Source organism: Gobio gobio, assembly GCF_949357685.1.
Source record: "Gobio gobio genome assembly, chromosome: 15".
Classification (NCBI taxonomy): domain Eukaryota; kingdom Metazoa; phylum Chordata; class Actinopteri; order Cypriniformes; family Gobionidae; genus Gobio; species Gobio gobio.
In genome coordinates, this window is record NC_137108.1 from 49,894,585 (window position 1) to 49,912,959 (window position 18,375).

At 38.2% G+C, this 18,375-nt stretch overlaps 1 protein-coding gene across 1 annotated transcript in view; it reads left to right on the top strand.

Annotated features, from left to right (window-relative positions):
• Window positions 1–250: 250 nt before the first annotated feature.
• Window positions 251–18,375, top strand: part of satb1b (SATB homeobox 1b) — an 81,012-nt gene continuing 62,887 nt past the window's right edge. The window contains 5 exon segments of the mRNA XM_079836445.1: window positions 251–876; window positions 1,640–1,878; window positions 9,718–9,894; window positions 12,113–12,239; window positions 13,306–13,429. Coding sequence (XP_079692571.1) covers window positions 1,668–1,878; window positions 9,718–9,894; window positions 12,113–12,239; window positions 13,306–13,429 — 639 coding nt within the window. The 5' untranslated portion in view covers window positions 251–876; window positions 1,640–1,667.

Sequence of the window (18,375 nt, forward strand, 5' to 3'; positions counted from 1 at the left end):
AAAAATTCCTGCGCGCGTGCAGGCGGAAATCCACCATCATCATCCTCGTTCTCCGGCACTTTTACTTTATTTTCGCCTCCATCCTCCTCCAGGACAGCGGGACACGCGGGAGCACCCGAAATCCGTCTTCAATCGCGTCGTTTAGGAGCTTTCGAGATGAGGAGAAGCGGCAGGCAGCGCGGAGAGAGAGAGAGGGAGGGATGAGCCGATGCAACTCATAATTTAATGGGGACAGAGAGAGAGAGCGAGAGAGAGAGAGAGAGAGACTGAGAGAGAGAGACACACACACATACACAGAAGGGAAACAGAAAGAAAAGGACCGAGCGCGAATGTTACAAATGTAACCAGCGGAAGATACAATGTAGCGTTGACGCGCGCCAGGAATGTTCGCACGCTTTGATGTTTCGCTCGACGCTCGAAAGTGTATCGCGCACTTTTAAAGCCGCTTCGGATCCGCACCTCGGCTGGAGATGAGACGGCAGGTCGCCGGGGCTTCGAGCTGTTGTTCGGCCAGATGAGAGGCGATCCGCGAGCGCTTCTGCTCCCACAGCCTCGCGTCGTTCGAGCCCAACGGGATGTGTAGGGAACGCCGATGCTCACTTTTATTTTTCCGCGTTATTTTCCCGCACGGAACGGACGCTGGATGCGACGCTAAACTATTGAACTCTAGGATTGATGCGTTTATTCTAAAGATTTCATCACATTTTTAAAGTACTTTGCGCTTTGTGTACACGCTTCTAAATGCGTTATCCGCTGTCACCCACGAGACACTGTGGTGTGGAGGATAGATATTAGATATAATAAGTGGTATTCGCCTGAAGTTTGTGCTCATCCTGCCAAAACTTGTTCATCTCTTTATATGCTCGTCTTAAAGTGGTGAGTTCAAGATTTCATTCTTTTTTTTATGGGATGATTTAAAGTGTTTCTACTTCCTTTTAAATCATGAAATGTGTGTATGCACGCTAGATTTGTTTAATATTCTGTTATATACACTTAAAAAATGTACATGTGCATTAGATTAAAGTCATTTTAAGGGTTAGGAGAAGTTGTCTTACTAAATGGACATTAAATCCGCAGAATTTTTATATATCCTCTATACCTGTTCTGTGGGTTTTACATGAAGTCATGTCAGTTCATCTTGTGCTGTGGAGCTCATGCATGTCTGATGTCTTGTTTGGCCTGTTTGGTGAAATCTAACCCCGTCTGTCATGCTGACTGTGAATGCAATGTTGAGACGCGTCTTTTTTTTTGTGCTAATCTTGGATAGGTGTTGTAGGGGAAACTTTTTTTTTTTTAGGGGGGGTGGATGTCATTAATTGTAACCAAAAATCATCATCATTGAGTCTCCCCTCAGTTAAATATTTTACCGCACATTAATGCGACTGTACAAAAACGAGCTTGTTTGCTCTTCACATGGGATTCTGCAGTGGGTTAGACATGCATAATACATGCTCTTAAGAATCGTCGTCGCATGAAACATTGTAAATGCCATGTTACATTAGGCTCGATTTGACATTTCAGTCTACATGGAGGAGTCGGAAGTTTATGTTGCATTTTCTTCTTTTTCCGCGGTCGATTAATCTTTTTAATAAAGTTTTGGATGTTTATGATCTTCCTAACGCCACGTCTTTCCCTTCAGGTGACAGCGAGCAGTGGTGCTGAGAACCATGGAGCATCTCAGCGAAACGTGCCTGGGGAAGGAGAACTGTGAGATGGTCAACAGTCTGAACGACACCAAGGCACCTCCGGCCAAACTGGCCCGCCTGGAGCAGAACGGAAGCCCGCTCGGCAGATCTCGTCTGGGCAGCACTGGAGCTAAACTCTCCGGAGTGCCCTTCAAACCCCCAGGACATCATCTAAAGGCCTGCCACAAGAGGGGTGAGCTCGCTTTTTCTTAGCACTGTGTCCTGGGAAGCCATTCCAGCGAGAAGCAAACACAATGATATTGGGCTACTGGATATACGTCACTCAGAGTGACCAATAAAATGTTGTGGCCACTGATGGTTAGGGCGAAAAACTCTAATGCTGCATTCACACCAAACGCGAATAGAGCGTCAAAATCGCGTCTAGTTGGACGCTTGAACATTTTGCATCCATTGCATATAAAATCGAGCGTTTGAAGCAAAATAGATCAAGGCGCTCCAGGAGAAATATGTCATAAAACACCACTCTGCCTCTTTTCATTTTCATTAAAAATATATATTAAACATTAATAGCCACACAAATGTGGTCCAGGCAACTCCTACATTATCTTCACTGCATGTGTATTTAAATATCCTTGAAAAATAAAGTAGTGAAACTTCTCTTTGCCCTCAGTCAAAACGATTTGGCAGACAACAAATGATAGATTCATGATCGTCCGTTAGATCCACACAAGACGAGTTATATCTCGTGTTTAACCACTACAGGACATCAGAGCCAGCGGCAGACGGCAGAAGGACTGGCCGAGGAAAGGCTGCTCTCGCCGGGGTTCATGAGCGCTGAGCGCCCGGTGATCGCCTGGATCTCACAACTCCAAAAACACAAGATTATTTTTTTAAATAGGCGCTCTCTTTATAAATAAACCACAGATTTGAGCTTTAAACAACTACATTCTCACCTGAAAAAGTCTTAAAACTAAATTTAGTGACACTAGTAGTATTTTTAAATTATGCAGGGTTTCTCATCACGTCACTTTACCATGTGACAGCAGCGAGCAGGCTCCTGATTGGTTAACGCGGCGCGAATTGACGCCAAAGTTCAGATTTTTCAACTCGGGCGTCAGACGCGAATTCGCTTCAAACGCGTGAATGCACAAAAAGCACCACTCGCGCATAACGCACGTATCGCGCAAGACGCTCAATTCGCGTCCAATTTGCGCAAACTGGATGTGCGAATGAGGCGGAATCGCGTCCTGGACCTCCAGACGTGCATCAACACGCTTTTCCATTGACTTAACATGGAAATCACTCGCGCCAGACGCTCTATTCGTGTTCGGTGTGAACGCAGCATAATACAGTCAAACCAAAGATGATTCAGACACCAGATATAATTTTCACTAGTGTGTGCAGGACACTATAGTTTATTAATATAAGTGAGGATTTTCAAAATAAAGTAAACTGTGACATTATAATCCAGTAAAACTGGGAGCAAAATGATTCAGACACTTTGAGCTGAGCACGTTTTGCTGAAGTGTTTTTTCTTTAGTTGCTAATGTGACTGAACTACATGAAGCATTGCTTGGTCATCGGTTGAGCTAAACTGGTATTATCTGATTGTGTAGTTAAGTCTAATTGGTTGATTGTAATCGCATTCCTTTCTATCAAAGTTATCTGACATTATCAAGATGAGTTCTTCTCATAATTTTATTAGCATTTTCTAAACTATAGCGGATAAACTGATAATGTGAGGAATGTTGAACGTGTCTGAATACATGTTGGTTTGACTGTATCTTGCACCTGGAGAAAATATGGCTGGGGTATTCAATTAAAGTTTCATGAGGTCCGGTCTCTGTGTTTACTTCCCAGCAGAGCTACGGACAATACTTTTTTTTTGGAACAGTTTTACATTTCCGTTGGGGCAGCTGTAGGACTTTGTAAAAGGAAAAAAATATTAAACACTCAAAATAGTGATTGAAGATGAGACTCTTGGGCCAAAAAGTGGGATTTTTACAGAAATGTAACCAAAAAAAAGTATGTATTTCTCCTAAACTGGATGTGAATATTGGCCAGGACACTCTTGTGAAAGAGATTTATAATCTCAGAGGGATTATCCTGGTTAAATAAAGGTCAAATAAAATAAAATAAAATAAAAGGTAAGATCAGGCAATTATTTAAAGGGTTAGTTCACTTTAAAATGAAAATTTTACTCACCCCATCTCGTCCAAGATGTCTTTCTTTCTTCAGTGGAAGAGAAATGAAGTTTCTTGAGGAAAACATTCCAGGATTTTTCTGCACATAATGGACTTCAATGGGAACCAACGGTTGAAGGTCCAAATCAATGCAGTTTCAAAGGAAGGGCTTCAGAGGCTCTGACCGATCCCAGACCAGGAATAGAGTCTGATCTAGACAAACCATCGGACACATTTACAACAAAAATAAACATTTATATACTTTTTAACCTAAATTGCTCATCTTGCGCTGCGACACCACGGATAATGTAATCACGTCGGAAAGGTCACACTAGATGTAGGCGGAAGTACCGCCCGTGTTTACAAAGCGCTCGTGTGAAGACTAACACAAACATCCTTTAGCAAAAAAAGGTTAAACGACGATGTCGGATGATTTTGAAGTTGGAGATGGAGGTTTTTTTTTGTGAAGGGTGTTTGTATTAGTCTTCGCACATTCGCTTGGGGCGGTACTTCCGCCTACATCTAGTGTGAGCTTTCCGACGTGATTACATTATCCGTGGTGTCGCAGCGCAAGATGAGCAATTTAGGTTAAAAAGTATATAAATGTTTATTTTTGTTGTAAATGTGGCCGATGGTTTGTCTAGATCAGACTCTATTCCTGGTCTAGGATCGGTCAGAGCCTCTGAAGCCCTTCCTCTGAAACTGCATTGATTTGGACCTTCAACCGTTGGTTCCCATTGAAGTCCATTATGTGCAGAACAATCCTGGAATGTTTTCCTCAAAAAACTTGTCATGTTCATCCAAGACATGAACGTCTTAGATGAGATGAGGGTGAGTAAATGATCATAATTTTGAAGTGAACTAATCCTGTAATGTATTATTATGTACATTGACATCTTTGTGTCTGGCACGAACACACTGGGGGTGCAGGGTTTACCTCTTAGGAAAAATATGGACCATTTTTATATTTTGCTCAACGCAATAAATTACCAAAAACAAACAATGGACACAATCTAATAATCCAAACTCTCATCATGAGGACAAAACAAAGTTAACTCATTTCAAAGTCTCTCCCTTGCCACCTCTAAATACATCATCTCCAAATTCAAACATTGTTTATTATGAAATGCTATTAATATGCTGATTATTAATGCTAAATGTATGACAAAAACGCCACAGGTTAACTCGTCTCAAACCTGGTTTAGTTAAACAGTCGGAATCAGGATCTGTATGACAGATTAAAATAATTGTATTTGCTTCAGTCTGGTTTTCGGCAGCGTTTTAGTGAAAACTGCTCACGTGTTTCTGCTACTGTTGTTAAAATAACTGCGTCTGCAGCTCTTCATGTGACGCTTTGTTTAAAGTGAACAAAGCACGTTTGGCTCTAGATAAAAATATTATAGATTTAGCTCCAAAACGACCCGAGCCCTTGTGGGTTGAACCACTCCGTTGTTTCGTTACTTTAATCTGTAGAAACGTTAAAATGACGCAATTATGTCCGGATGGAGCCATTTGAATAACACTGAAATATGGAGTAAAGATGCGAAGTAGTTAGCATATTTGTTGCATCGCTAGTCCACCAGCAACATTTCTAAAGGTATATTTGTGTTTAGTATGTCGGAATATCTTTTCGAATTGAAATTCTTAGTAAATTAATTTTGCGTTTCAGTGATTTTGATGTTTCAGTGCATTGCTATTTACTTCTCTAAGTGTATATTAGTGTCAAACGATTAACCGCATCCAAAATAAAAGTTTGTTTACATAATATATGTGTGTGTGTGTGTACTGTGTATAATTCTGTATATTTGAATGTATACATTTAAGAAATATTTGCGTGTGTGTGTTTATGTATACATAATAATAATTATACACAGTACACACATATATTATGTAAACATGAACTTTTATTTTGGATGTGATTAATCGTTTGACAACAAAACCAGTCATATTTTTTTGAAATTGAGATTTATACATCATCTGAAAGCTGAATAAATAATCTTTCCATTGATGTATGGTTTGTTTTGATAGGACAATATTTGAAAATCGGGAATCTGAGGGTGCCAAAAAATCTAAATATTGAGAAAATCTCCTTTAAAGTTGTCCAAATGAAGTCCTTAGCAATACATATTACTACTAATAATACATATATGATATATTTACGGTAGGAAATGTACAAAATATCTTCATGGAACATGATCCTAATATCCTAATGATTTTTGGTATAAAAGAAAAATGGATAATTTTGACCCATACAATGGCTATTGCCACAAATATACCCGTGAGACGCACGACTGGTTTTGTGCTGCAGGGTCACATATAATAAAATATATATTGTGTATGTGTACAATTACGTATATCTGCAGTGTACAATTAAAGGGGAAATATTTTAGCTACACCAACTAGCGTTAGTTATTCATGTTCCTCTGCTTCGTTCCATAGCTCTCTGGCCAAGCGTTATTATTATTATTATTTATGGGGAATGGTAAAGTTTTTGCTGAGTGCCTGCTGAACTTTGGTAGCTACTGTATTCATTGTTTTAGCTGAATAATATTTACCATGGGCTTTTCTCAGCTCATGGGAACAAAGCGTGTATTGATCCTGAAATGAACCGACACAGCAGTCTTTATTGTTAGATCTTTATCTATTAAAAATGGAAAAGCTTCGATTCAGCACATTCCCTGGCATCTGCTTATGATTACCCTATTTATCGATTGTTTTCCAGAAAACGGTCGCACTCTTAGGGAAGCTGCGACCGTGAGGAGCAGAAATCTGATTTATCACAATATGAGACGTTGATATTACCCCCAGCCTGTGTTAAACCCTGTAAAAATAAAGATCCCGAGTCCAAGAGATCATGAAGTTCCTGAGATTTCATCACCGGAGTGTTGCAGCTGGCTGGTATTATGTGATATTTGCACAGTAAACCCGAACACATGACAGCTTTGGACGGAGATTCTTGGTTTTTTCCCTGATAGCGCCGCACTGTTTACACAGACTCGTAAACCTCAAGGCTATAGGGAGCTGCTGCGTGCAGTGCATCATGGGAAGGGTTCTGGGATCTGCCTGGAGAAGTATTCTAATGTGATTTGAGCACCTTAACAATAAATAAAGCGCTAAACCCACGATAACCTTTTAGTGTGCTAACGCGTTTAAATAGCAGAGCTGTTTCGTCGACGCCGTCTCTGCTCGCTCCGCGTTCTGATCTTATTATGCATGTTACAATGTAACGCCATTACAGCGGATTATAATCAATTGATTAATTAGAGGTGGCACGCTTAGGCAAATGTATCTGTTCCTGTTGCTCGTGCTTTGGGTTATGGTTCCTTCAGTAAATGCAAACTTTTATTTGCATTTGCATTTTTGGCCGAACTTGCATGCAACACATTCCTGCGTTCTAGCAGCTCCCTGTGTGTGTGTGTGTGTGTGTGTGGTGCACGCTCTCTTTAAAATGTGTTGCATGCATGCATGCTTTAAAAAGTCAATCTAAATACTTTGTAATATTAAAGGGATAGTTCACCCAAAAATGAATATTAGCCCATGATTTCCTTTCCCTCAAGTCATCCTAGGTGTATATGACATTCTTCTTTCAGACGAATACAATCTGAGTTATATTACAAAAATCCAGGCTAATCCAAGCTTTATAATAGCAGTAATAGTTGCTCTGTTTTTGAAGTCCATAAAAAATGCAACTGTCCATCGAATAACGTGCTCCACACAGCTCTGGGGTGTTAATAAAGGCCTTCTGAAGCGAATCGATGCGTTTGTGTAAGAAAAATATCCACATTTAAAACTTAGTAAAGTAAAGTTCCAGCCGATCACCTTCCGTGGAAAAGTGTTGAAAGTGCCATCTCGCAATTCAAGATGCGTACGCGACAAACGGAAGCCTTTGATCGGCACTTTCAACACGGTTTCCATAAATTGAATACGAAACTTTACTTTATAAAATAATAAGCGACCTCTGGCGCAGATAAATTACATACTGTGCCTTTAACATGAAGCATAAAAACAGTCGTAGATCATCCAGGTAATGACAGACAGTTCAGATTCAAGGGTATGTGGATTCAAGGGTAATGTGGCGATTTGTATTAATTTTGGTTTTCTCTGGTATATTTGTGCAATAGCCAACAATACATTGTATGGGTCAAAATTATTCATTATTCTTTTATGCCAAAAATCATATTAAGATCATGTTCCATGAAGATATTTAGTAAATGTCCTACCGTAAATATATCACAAATGTATTATTAGTAGTAATATGCATTGCTAAGGACTTCATTTGGACAACTTTTAAAGGAGATTTTCTCAATATTTCGTCTTTTTGGCACCCTCAGATTCCTGATTTTCAAATATTGTCTTATCATAACAAACCATACATAAATGTAAAGATTATTTATTCAGCTTTCAGATCCTTATGACTGGTTTTGTGGTCACATGTAAACATCTATTATGTGAAATAGCTTATTCAGGACAGTACTGAATAAAAGTAATCTCCATTTTTTTTTTTTTTTTTATGATCCCAGATTCCTCTTATTTAGTTAAAACCAGGGCTTAAAAACGGAAAAAAATATCAATCGGTTCACTCCGAGCAGAATCGATATTATAGCGTTTCCGTTTTTGCGTTCCTCAATAAACATTACAGTTCCGAAAACGGTTTGATATGAAAAAATACCGGTTAATAACGTTATTTTAATTTAGCCTATACTTTAAACAAATACGTATAAATAGGCTTATTTTCACTCAATAATAATATAACGCATGGTAATTAAACTTGAATATTTATTTCATAACATTTTTAAAACCAGAAATACATGCATTAATTACAAAGCATAAACAGCGGACCTGTTTTAATGGAGCGTTAGACAATCGAAAGTGGCCCTCTTATGCCTAATTCTTTTCAGAAGAGTGATAACATTCTTTTTACATAACTTTTTTTCAACACAACTTGTTTTAAAAATTGCATGAATAAAGAATAAATAAACTGGATAACCATTGCTCTTTTAATGCACCGTCAACTGCTAATTTCAAAGCAAACACTGCGCAACACGTCCTTGCATCACATAATCAAATTCAGTCAGCTAATAAAGCTTGATCATTTAATGCAATATAACATTTAATACGAAGCATCAACCGTCTATATAGAAAACATTGACCTGTATTGGCAATCTGAAAGACTATAGGATAAATGTTTGATAGATGCTGTAGCCTACTTGGATAGGCTTAAACTGAATCCATAAACTAACCTAAATCAGACTATTTGAGCTTAAAGTCCGTACTGCTTATTTAAACGTACGAAAAGAATGTCCTCCAATACCTGCGCTTTCATTGTAGACCTCAGCAGGGAAAGAAATGAGGCATGAAAATTCGCACTCACACTGACTTGCGTTACCGGTAGATTCATAGATGATGGTGCGCAGACATTTCACTCACGCTTGATCCGTCAGCGTCACATGCTGGACTACTCTATTCATTATTGGTCACTGCCAAATTAAAATATTAAAGAGAACGATAAAATAACGTTATTAACCGGTTAATGATCATTTCAAATTAACGTTTCTGTTCAGAACGATTCAAATTGATTTTGATTTCGTTTTCGTTTTTGTTCCTCTTAAAATTAAGTTCGTTTTCGGTTTTCGTTTTCGACCGGTTCAGAGCCCTGGTTAAAACTATTAAAACTTTGCATATATGGGTATGAAACTGTATGTTAGGATGCTTTTGCAGCGTCCGAGTCTGAGAATCGCCAATCGCTGTTTACATGAATTGCCCGTTAGTTTACATTTGAATGTCATTTATTTCATTTAATCACTTGCGTTGTAAATGGGTGGTAATGAAATCCAGTGTATTTGAAATGCATGCATTTGGTGTAAAGCGTGCCCTCTTGTTTCTGCTAGGTAACATGCTGCCGGTGTTCTGTGTGGTGGAGCACTATGAGAGCCCCATCGAGTTTGACAGCAAAGAGGAGCACGCAGAGTTCGTTCTGGTCAGGAAGGACATGCTCTTCAACCAGCTGATCGAGATGGCCCTGCTCTCTCTGGGTTACTCGCACAGTTCGGCCGCACAGGCTAAAGGTACGGCATTTCACTGGCTTTCCCTGCACAGATTTCTCCAGAACATGCCCAGGATTTGTTCTATGCCTTTAACCGTGAGTCATCGAACGCCGGGCAGATGCTCAGATATTTTTGGAGGCTAAACAGAGATATTTCGGGAGTGATTTGTTGGCCAGGCTCCGGGTTTTGCTCGTGCTGACCTGATGCCGAGGTCAGGGGGGTTGTGGGTAGCGGCAGGAACACACAGGTGCACCTCCTGCTCTCTGTAATCACACTTTTCTCAATGGGAACGAGTGTGGAGGTGGGCCTGCTGTTTCTAATTGCTCGCTTTATGGAGTTGGGGGTTATTTTAAGAGCTGTAGCCTTCAGACTGTAATTTATTGCAGGCTGTCCATCATCATTTCTTTTTCCTTTGGATCTTCTGGATTTTCGTTTAGTGCCAGTCGAAAGACAACACATGCTCGAGATTTGAGAGTGAAGGCCTCTCTTCAACCCCATACTAAAAAATACTATGGTATTATCATAAAAATGAACTTAAAAAAATCGAATTGATAGTTTTTTAAAACTTTCTATTCATCAAATCTTGAGAACAAATTTAACTGTTTTCAAAATTGACAATCATAAATGTTTCTTAAGCATCAAATCCTCATATTAGAGTGATTTGTGAAAGGTCATGTGACATGGAGTAATGATGATAAATTCAGCTTTGATCACAGGAATAAATTACACTTTACTATATATTCACACAGAAAACACGTATTTTAAACTGTAAAAATATATCAAAATTTTACAGTATTTTTGATCAAATAAATGCAGCCCTGGTGAGCAGAAGAGATGGAAAAAACATTAAAATCGACCCCAAACCTTTGACAATTTAACCAATATTTGTGCATACTGTTTTTTTAAACAATACCATTCAAACTTAAATTGATTTCAGCATTAAATATGGATATTTATAACCAACATTTTTCTCACTTCACCTGATGTCTTGTCTAGATTTTTTTTAATTAATGTTGTCACAATGCATTATGGGATTGTGTTAGATGTCCGCGATGCTTCCCGCATAAGGAGATTGCTTTAAATACCGCCTATGTTTTTTTATTTATTATGAAAAATTGTCTGTAAGCATATGTAATAAAAACAAGAATGAATGTAGGCAGCTTACTAGGTATTGAGGTTTTAACATTACTGTGATGGTAATAGTATTTTTTTGAAGTGTGTTATGTTGTATATGGTTATTAAAGGATTAGTTCACTTTCAAATAAACTTTTGCTTATAATTTACTCACCCCCTTGTCATCCAAGATATCCATGTCTTTCTGTCTTCAGTCGAAAAGAAATGAAGATTTTTGATGAAAAGATTTCAGGATATTTTTCCATATAATTGAAGTCAATAGACCCCAACTTAAACTTTATTTATTTTTTAAAAAATGACCGATCGTTTCACTAGATAAGACCCTTATTGATCGTCTGGTACCGTTTGATGTGGTTTAAAGCCCTTTTGAAGCTGTACTGAACCTCTCATTTGGACCTTGAACCGTTTGGGGTCTATTGACTTCCATTATATGGAAAAATATTCTGAAATCTTTTCATCAAAAATCTTCATTTCTTTTCGACTGAAGACAGAAAGACATGGATATGACAAGGGGGTGAGTAAATTATAAGCAAAAGTTTATTTGAAAGTGAACTAATCCTTTAAATAGCATAACGAAGTACCAGAATTGCCACATTATTTTTTGTAAAGAACCTAAAGGGGTCCAATTTAGTTTTTTCCATGTTCATCTGTCTTTAGTGTGTAATGTTGCTCTTCTCTATATCAGTGTTTCTGAACTCCTGAAACGCCTCCATTGTAGTCTTGAGTTTCTTCCGGGAACCAACACGTCACAATATTCCTCATTATAATAATTAATATGCAGAATAAAGAGGCGGGGCCTGGTTGAGTTAGTTAGTCGTGTGTTGAAACTGCCGGTTATGGTGAGGGGCGGGACATTTCCCAAACACCAATCACAACACACTACTCCAGCCGACCAATCAGAGCACAGTGTGCTTTTCAGAAGGCGGGGCTTCATAGAGACAGAGCGTTACTGACAGACTGGGAAGAGAGGAGCCGCAACAATGGAGAATATGAGGAAAATAATCAACATTCAAGAGTCCCCTTTAATAAAAAGTGTAGTCTTTTGTTCCCGTGTGCTGTCGTGTGTGTGTCTGCCTGTGGTTAATCGTGTGTTTCCTCACCGCAGGTCTGATTCAGGTGGGCAAGTGGAACCCCGTGCCTCTTTCCTACGTGACGGATGCACCCGACGCCACAGTTGCGGACATGTTACAGGATGTGTACCATGTGGTCACGCTGAAAATCCAGCTACACAGGTCAGTGTTTCCCATGTACTGTACCCACAACACAACAGCAGCAGTGCAGCCACAAACAGTGCAGATATTTTTTTCCCCCACAAGCCACTGCTGTGGGCACACACACCTCTTCCTCTTTCTGTACACATCCATGTATATCTGTGTGTCTCTGTGCGTCTCGTCTCCAGAGGCTCTGTGGCTGTCTCACACTTAAAGGTGTGCCGGTCTCTCCTCTTCTTTGTGTGTGTGTGTGTGTCTATGCAAACATGGATGTGTTAATTGCACATTACCGCTCATCCAATTATTAAGAACTATGAAATTATCAGTATTGCGCTTTTTAGAAAAAAAACTAAGATTAATCCAAGGATGCCTTTTAAATTCAAGGATGTGTCATTTTTTTACACTAGCATTACCCGAATTCAGACTGTTCAGGCAAACACAAACTTAAGTTAAAGTTTGCGTGTGTGTGTTTTGAAAACAGTCATTGTTTTTGCAGTTCCGTTTGGTGACGCCGGTGGCGCGGAAATGACACTCGTCATCCTTAATTTGCATTGCATGCTGGAGCCGAACATCGGTGTGCGATATTTACTTGGCAGCTTGCCGTTTATTGCGTCCTATTGAACAAGCATTCATTAATGACACCCTGAATGCAGCTGTGTTTTCTCCATTGATTTTGCTCGTGCATTTTTTTTTTTTTTCTCTCTTTCGAACACGCTCTAATATACTGGATAAATATGCTTTTTAATGCATCTAGCATCTAAATCTAGCTGGAAACACCTTAAATTGTTTTAGCAAGCACATCAAGGCAGGAAGGTAGAAGTAACGTGAAATAATAGTCGCCGCATGCAGCTGATGTATAATTCATGCATCAATACAGCAGATGTGTTGTATAAAGTAATTAACTAATCAGAACAATCAGGAGAGAGAGAGAGAGAGGGAGAGAGACTCCAGATGCATCTGCTTCATGCGCCAAATGAAATCTGTCTGTCTTAGAGGGACGCTTGCAGCAGAGACGCAAAGCCCAGTGCTCACTGTCCTCCCTCTCTCTCTTTTCACTCTTTCTCTCTTGTTCTATCCCTTCCTGCAGTTGTCCTAAACTGGAAGACCTTCCTCCAGAGCAGTGGACCCACTCTACAGTAAGAAATGCGCTCAAGGAGTTACTCAAAGACATGAACCAGAGCTCTCTGGCAAAAGAATGTCCCTTATCACAGGTGCTGGAGCCTTCCACGTCTAGTTGCCAAGATTGCAAGTGTCCCTTTTCAAATGCCCAGAGTTTGATAGAGTGGAAATGGACAGAATTGCCATAGAAATCCAAATCAATAGCCATTGTCATCCCTGTAGATTAATGCACTTTATTTTGCTGCTGTTGCTAGCCGTTGTGAATGCGAGTATTGTTGGGTAAACAATGGGCGAACCACAATGATCTTGATAATGCATTACAAGCTGTGAACTGTTATGGGTGAATCTCACGAAACCTGTCAACGTGTGGGTTTTTTTTAAGCTTAAAATCTGAAAGAAAGAATTGCATTGTGCTCGGAAAATCACGCCTGTTTTCATTTGCACCGTGTTGCGTTATTTTAATGACAGCCATGCAAAACTTTGAAGTATTTATATGGTATGGTAGTTTATTTATGCTGATTTTTAAAAAAGGTTTAAAAATACTGTATTACTACACTCTAAAAAAAAAAAAAGGTTCTATATTGCACCAAAAATGGTTCTTGGTTCGTAATCATAGGGGAACCTTTTTTAGTGCTATATAGCACCAATTTTGGTGCTTCAGCGGTTCTTCAGAGGTTCTTCACCGGTTCTTTGACTAAGGTGCTATATAGCACCTCTGAAGAACCGGTGAAGAACCACTGAAGCACCAAAATTGGTGCTATATAGCACTAAAAAAGGTTCCCCTATGATTACGAGCCTTTTTTTTTAGAGTGTATGAAAATGCCATCAGAATCACTTTTGAGAACAATCAGGATTGTTCATCAGAATGGTACGCAACGTGGTAAAGGTTTTGGCTCAAAATCATGGACATGATTTGAAAAGGATAAATTAAGTCATGCTTGCATTATTCACGGCATTGGAAATGAATGGGAGGTGAATTTCCTAGTGGAAGCGTTTGGTACTGCATACATAAAATCTGACTGAAAGCTCATTTTTTGAGATATCAATCGAAGATTTGGAACACAACTTGATTTTCTCACAGTTTTAGAGTAAAACGTGTTTTGGAAAATGTATAAATTCTCATTACCGCAATGTAAAACTTTAACATTTTTATACGACAGGGTAGTTTGTTTATGCTGCGTTCCCTGGGATCGAACCCACGATTGCATGATCACATGATGTTGTATTTTGCAATCCTCTACCAATTGAGCTACGCAAAACCCGAAATATGACGCAAATAAAACCTGGCAGAACTTTAGTAAACACTCCTATGGGTCGTATTTCATGGAAGTGACAAACGACCTATATATGCGTATTGGTTGGAGGACGTGCTGTTCAGTAAAAATTATTATTATTTATTATTTTTTTTAGAGGATTTTTATAGTAAAAAAAAGTCAAATTACCACATTGGAAACGAATTTGAAATAAATTGAATCTAGTGGAAGCGTTTGGTACTGCACCCAAACAGACTTACTAAAAGCTCATTTCTTACAAAATCAACCTCAAATTTGGAGCACAACTTGTTTAGCTTTGATTTTCTCAGTTTGAGTAAAACGTTTTAAAAAATATTCATATACAAATTTTAAATGGTATTTTTGTGCATTTTTCATTACAATAAATGTAAAATTTTATATATATATATAAATATATATAATTTTTTTTTTTTTTTAAGTTCACTTTTTTTTCACTTCAACAAAAATCTTCCAAATGTCTTCTTTAAAAAGACCAAACTTCAGTCCGTCTGACCGTTTAAGCTAGACATTTAATTTTCAGGTCCATACTCCAAATAGTGAATAAATGGATCATAATGATTGTATAAATATAATATAGTACCATAAAATTCCCTAAAAATATCGAATATTAAATTAAAAACATATTATCTGACAAAAAAATAGTACAATAATTAATTATTACAATAGTACAATTAATTGAATAAAAAAATTATAATTTTTGAGCGATACGCAAACACATGTTCAACTTCCAGACTATTACTGTAATGAGAATTAATAAAAAATGATCCTAAAAATGTAAAATCTAATTCCCTTTACCCGTCTTGATGTTGTTAAATGTGACCTGGACACACTTTCATGAGATTCACCCTTAAAGCAGCTGCTTTTTAAATAAGCAGAGCTCCTGTTTAAATGCTTAAGGGAAGACGAGTGTTTCAGCTCGTGTGTTTGGCACAGTGCATTTCATCTCAGGGAAGCCCGTTCTTTACCTGCAGGTGTGTGTGTGTGTGTGTGTGCGGTGGTGTAAAGAGTCCCAGGGTGCTGTTCAGGCAGCGCAGGGGCTGGGCCGCTCCACATCTCTCTAATCACTCTGTTTACAGTCCATATGTGAGCTATTCCCAGCGAGCAGCGGCCCGGTACTTACACTGAATTAGAGTCCGCTCTCCGCTCGCATGCTGGAGATGGCTGGGCGGCCTGCGATGCTTGGGGGAGGGGGGAGTTTCTGCTTTTGTGTTTTCCAGGATGCCTCGTCATGTTAGGCTCGTCTTTGGTAGGTGACCTTTCTTCCTAGAGTAGCTGTTGAGTAGGAGAGATCAGGCCGATTCAAGAACCAACGCCAACTTTTATAGGATTAGTGTCTCCTTGATACTCCAAACGGTAATCCCTGCTCTTGAAAAGGTTAATGAATGGAGATTCGGGAGAAGTACGCCACTTTGGTTAGCAGAAGGGGATTGGGACTGGTGTTTGTTGCATGTTTAGGTTTACGCACTAGCACTAGCACTAGCATTGGTTGGTGAACTGTGTGTCTAGTCATTCTTAAAGGAAGAGGATGTTGGTTAAAGGGTCCATCATGCATACACCAGACTTGTTTCGTAGTGCCGTTCATGTGGGATGTGTTGAGTTTTCAAAGTTGATCTGCTTGATTTGAGTTAAATGCGACACTCATTGTGCAAGAAGCGGAGAAATATAAGGTGTAATGATGATGAGAATGTATATTATGCTCGAATGTATGTGCATAAATCGTCATGAATCATTACGATAACATCCTCGTGAGCATTGTAGGCATTGTAGGAAAGGCATTGGATTTTAATTTTATAATAATGTTGATATTAAATTGTAGTATTTTTTTATTTGTATTTATTTATTTATTTATTTGAATTTTAGCATTTTTTTAATTAATTTTGGATGATATTAATTAAATTGTAGTATTTATGTGCATTTATTTATTTATTTATTTGAATTAAGCATTTTTTAATTTGTAGTATTTAAATTGTAGTATTTAATTTGTATTTATTTATTTGAATTAAGTATTTTAAAAAAAATACATTTTGGATGATATTAATTAAATTGTAGTATTTTTTTATTTGAATTTAGCATTTTTTATTTTGTTTAAATTTTGGATGATGTGAATTTAAATTGTAGTATTTTTAATGTGTACTTAATTGAATTGAGCTTTTTATTAATTTGAATGATATGAATTCAATTGTAGGTTTTTTTTTATTTGTAATTATTTATTTGAATTTAGCTTTTTTATTCATTTTGGATGAATTTAGCGACTTCTTAGCAAGGTCATCAATGCACTAATGTTTTTTTTTTTTTTTTTTTTAATAAAAAAATAAATTCATCACCTCTTTAGTGCGGCGCAATATAAATTAAACATTACATTTTTTAATCATATTGATGTTATGAATTTTAATGTTAGCATTTTTGTGGCATCAGGGATGAATTTAGAAAGTCAACTTGCTAAAGCTTTTTATAGTAAAAGTTGTGAAAATTAAATTTTAATATAATGGTATTATTACTTATTGATTTTAAATGTAGGATTATTTTTTTTGTGTGGGATGAATTTAGCAACTTCTCAGGAAGTCCTAATATATATTATATTATATTATATTATATTATATTATATTATATTATATTATATTATATTATATTATATTATATTATATTATATTATATTATATTATATTATATTATATTATATTATATTATATTATATTATATTAAATTATATTAATTATATTAATTATATTATATTATATTATATTAATAAAAGTAAATGGCTAAAATTCATGGAAAAAATCTCTAAAAGCTAAACTCTCCAGCTGACCTCACTAATGGACTAGTTAATTGTTGGGTGATGAATTGCCCACGCTGACCCGTTCCTTGTGTTGTTCATTGTGTGTTTGGGTTAAAGATGCCATGGTTTTGTTTTCAGCACAAAATAATCTGACCTCCGTCGGGCCGATTCACCGCGCACGGCTAAAGAAAGGAGAAAAGTAAATTGCTCCGGCAGGTTTGCGCGAGGCCCCTCCCGCTCATCAGCCGTCTTTCAGCACACGTATGTTTCGCCGTGATCAAACTTAACCCCTGTGTCCCCTCAGACGAGCGCAACAAAAGAGCTTCCCACCCACCCCGCGGCCCTGAAAGAGCAGCTGTGGAGTTGCATAGCAGCAAATAGCCATCAAATGCCATCTTTACGGGCTGAGCTCGGGCTTGACATGGCCTTTCTCACGGAAAAAGAAGCTGTAATTAAGACGTTTTTACACACAAAAAAAAAAGGGACGGGGAATTAACACTCCAACACAATGCGAACACTCTCTCCGCAGGGAGACGAAAAGATGCCACGTAAGAAGGAAGTAACAGGGAGCGTTTCTATGCGACTCTCCCGTGACGGAAAGTCAGATAGATGGTTCAGGTCGATAGTGGCGTGACAGACTTCCTGGGCGCTCTGATAAGGCCTCTTGATGGTTATCTTTTAAAGAGGCTTGTCCCATTACCTGTTGATGGCTCCTGGCGCTCGGTACGCCGAGGTGTTTATCTGCATGGTTTGCAGTGGCGTACGGGGAGATGTGCGGCGTGAGACGAGTGATTAATGAACGCAGCTTCTCACAACATCTGTGTCAACTGTACTCAAGATGAGCGCAGATCATTGACTCATGAAGTTTGTACCTCCTCTATTGTGTTTGTTGGCCCTCTTCCTCCATGACTGTTGTTTCAGATCGGCGATAAAAGAGGGCTGTGACATTTAAAACGCCAGTGCGGTTTGA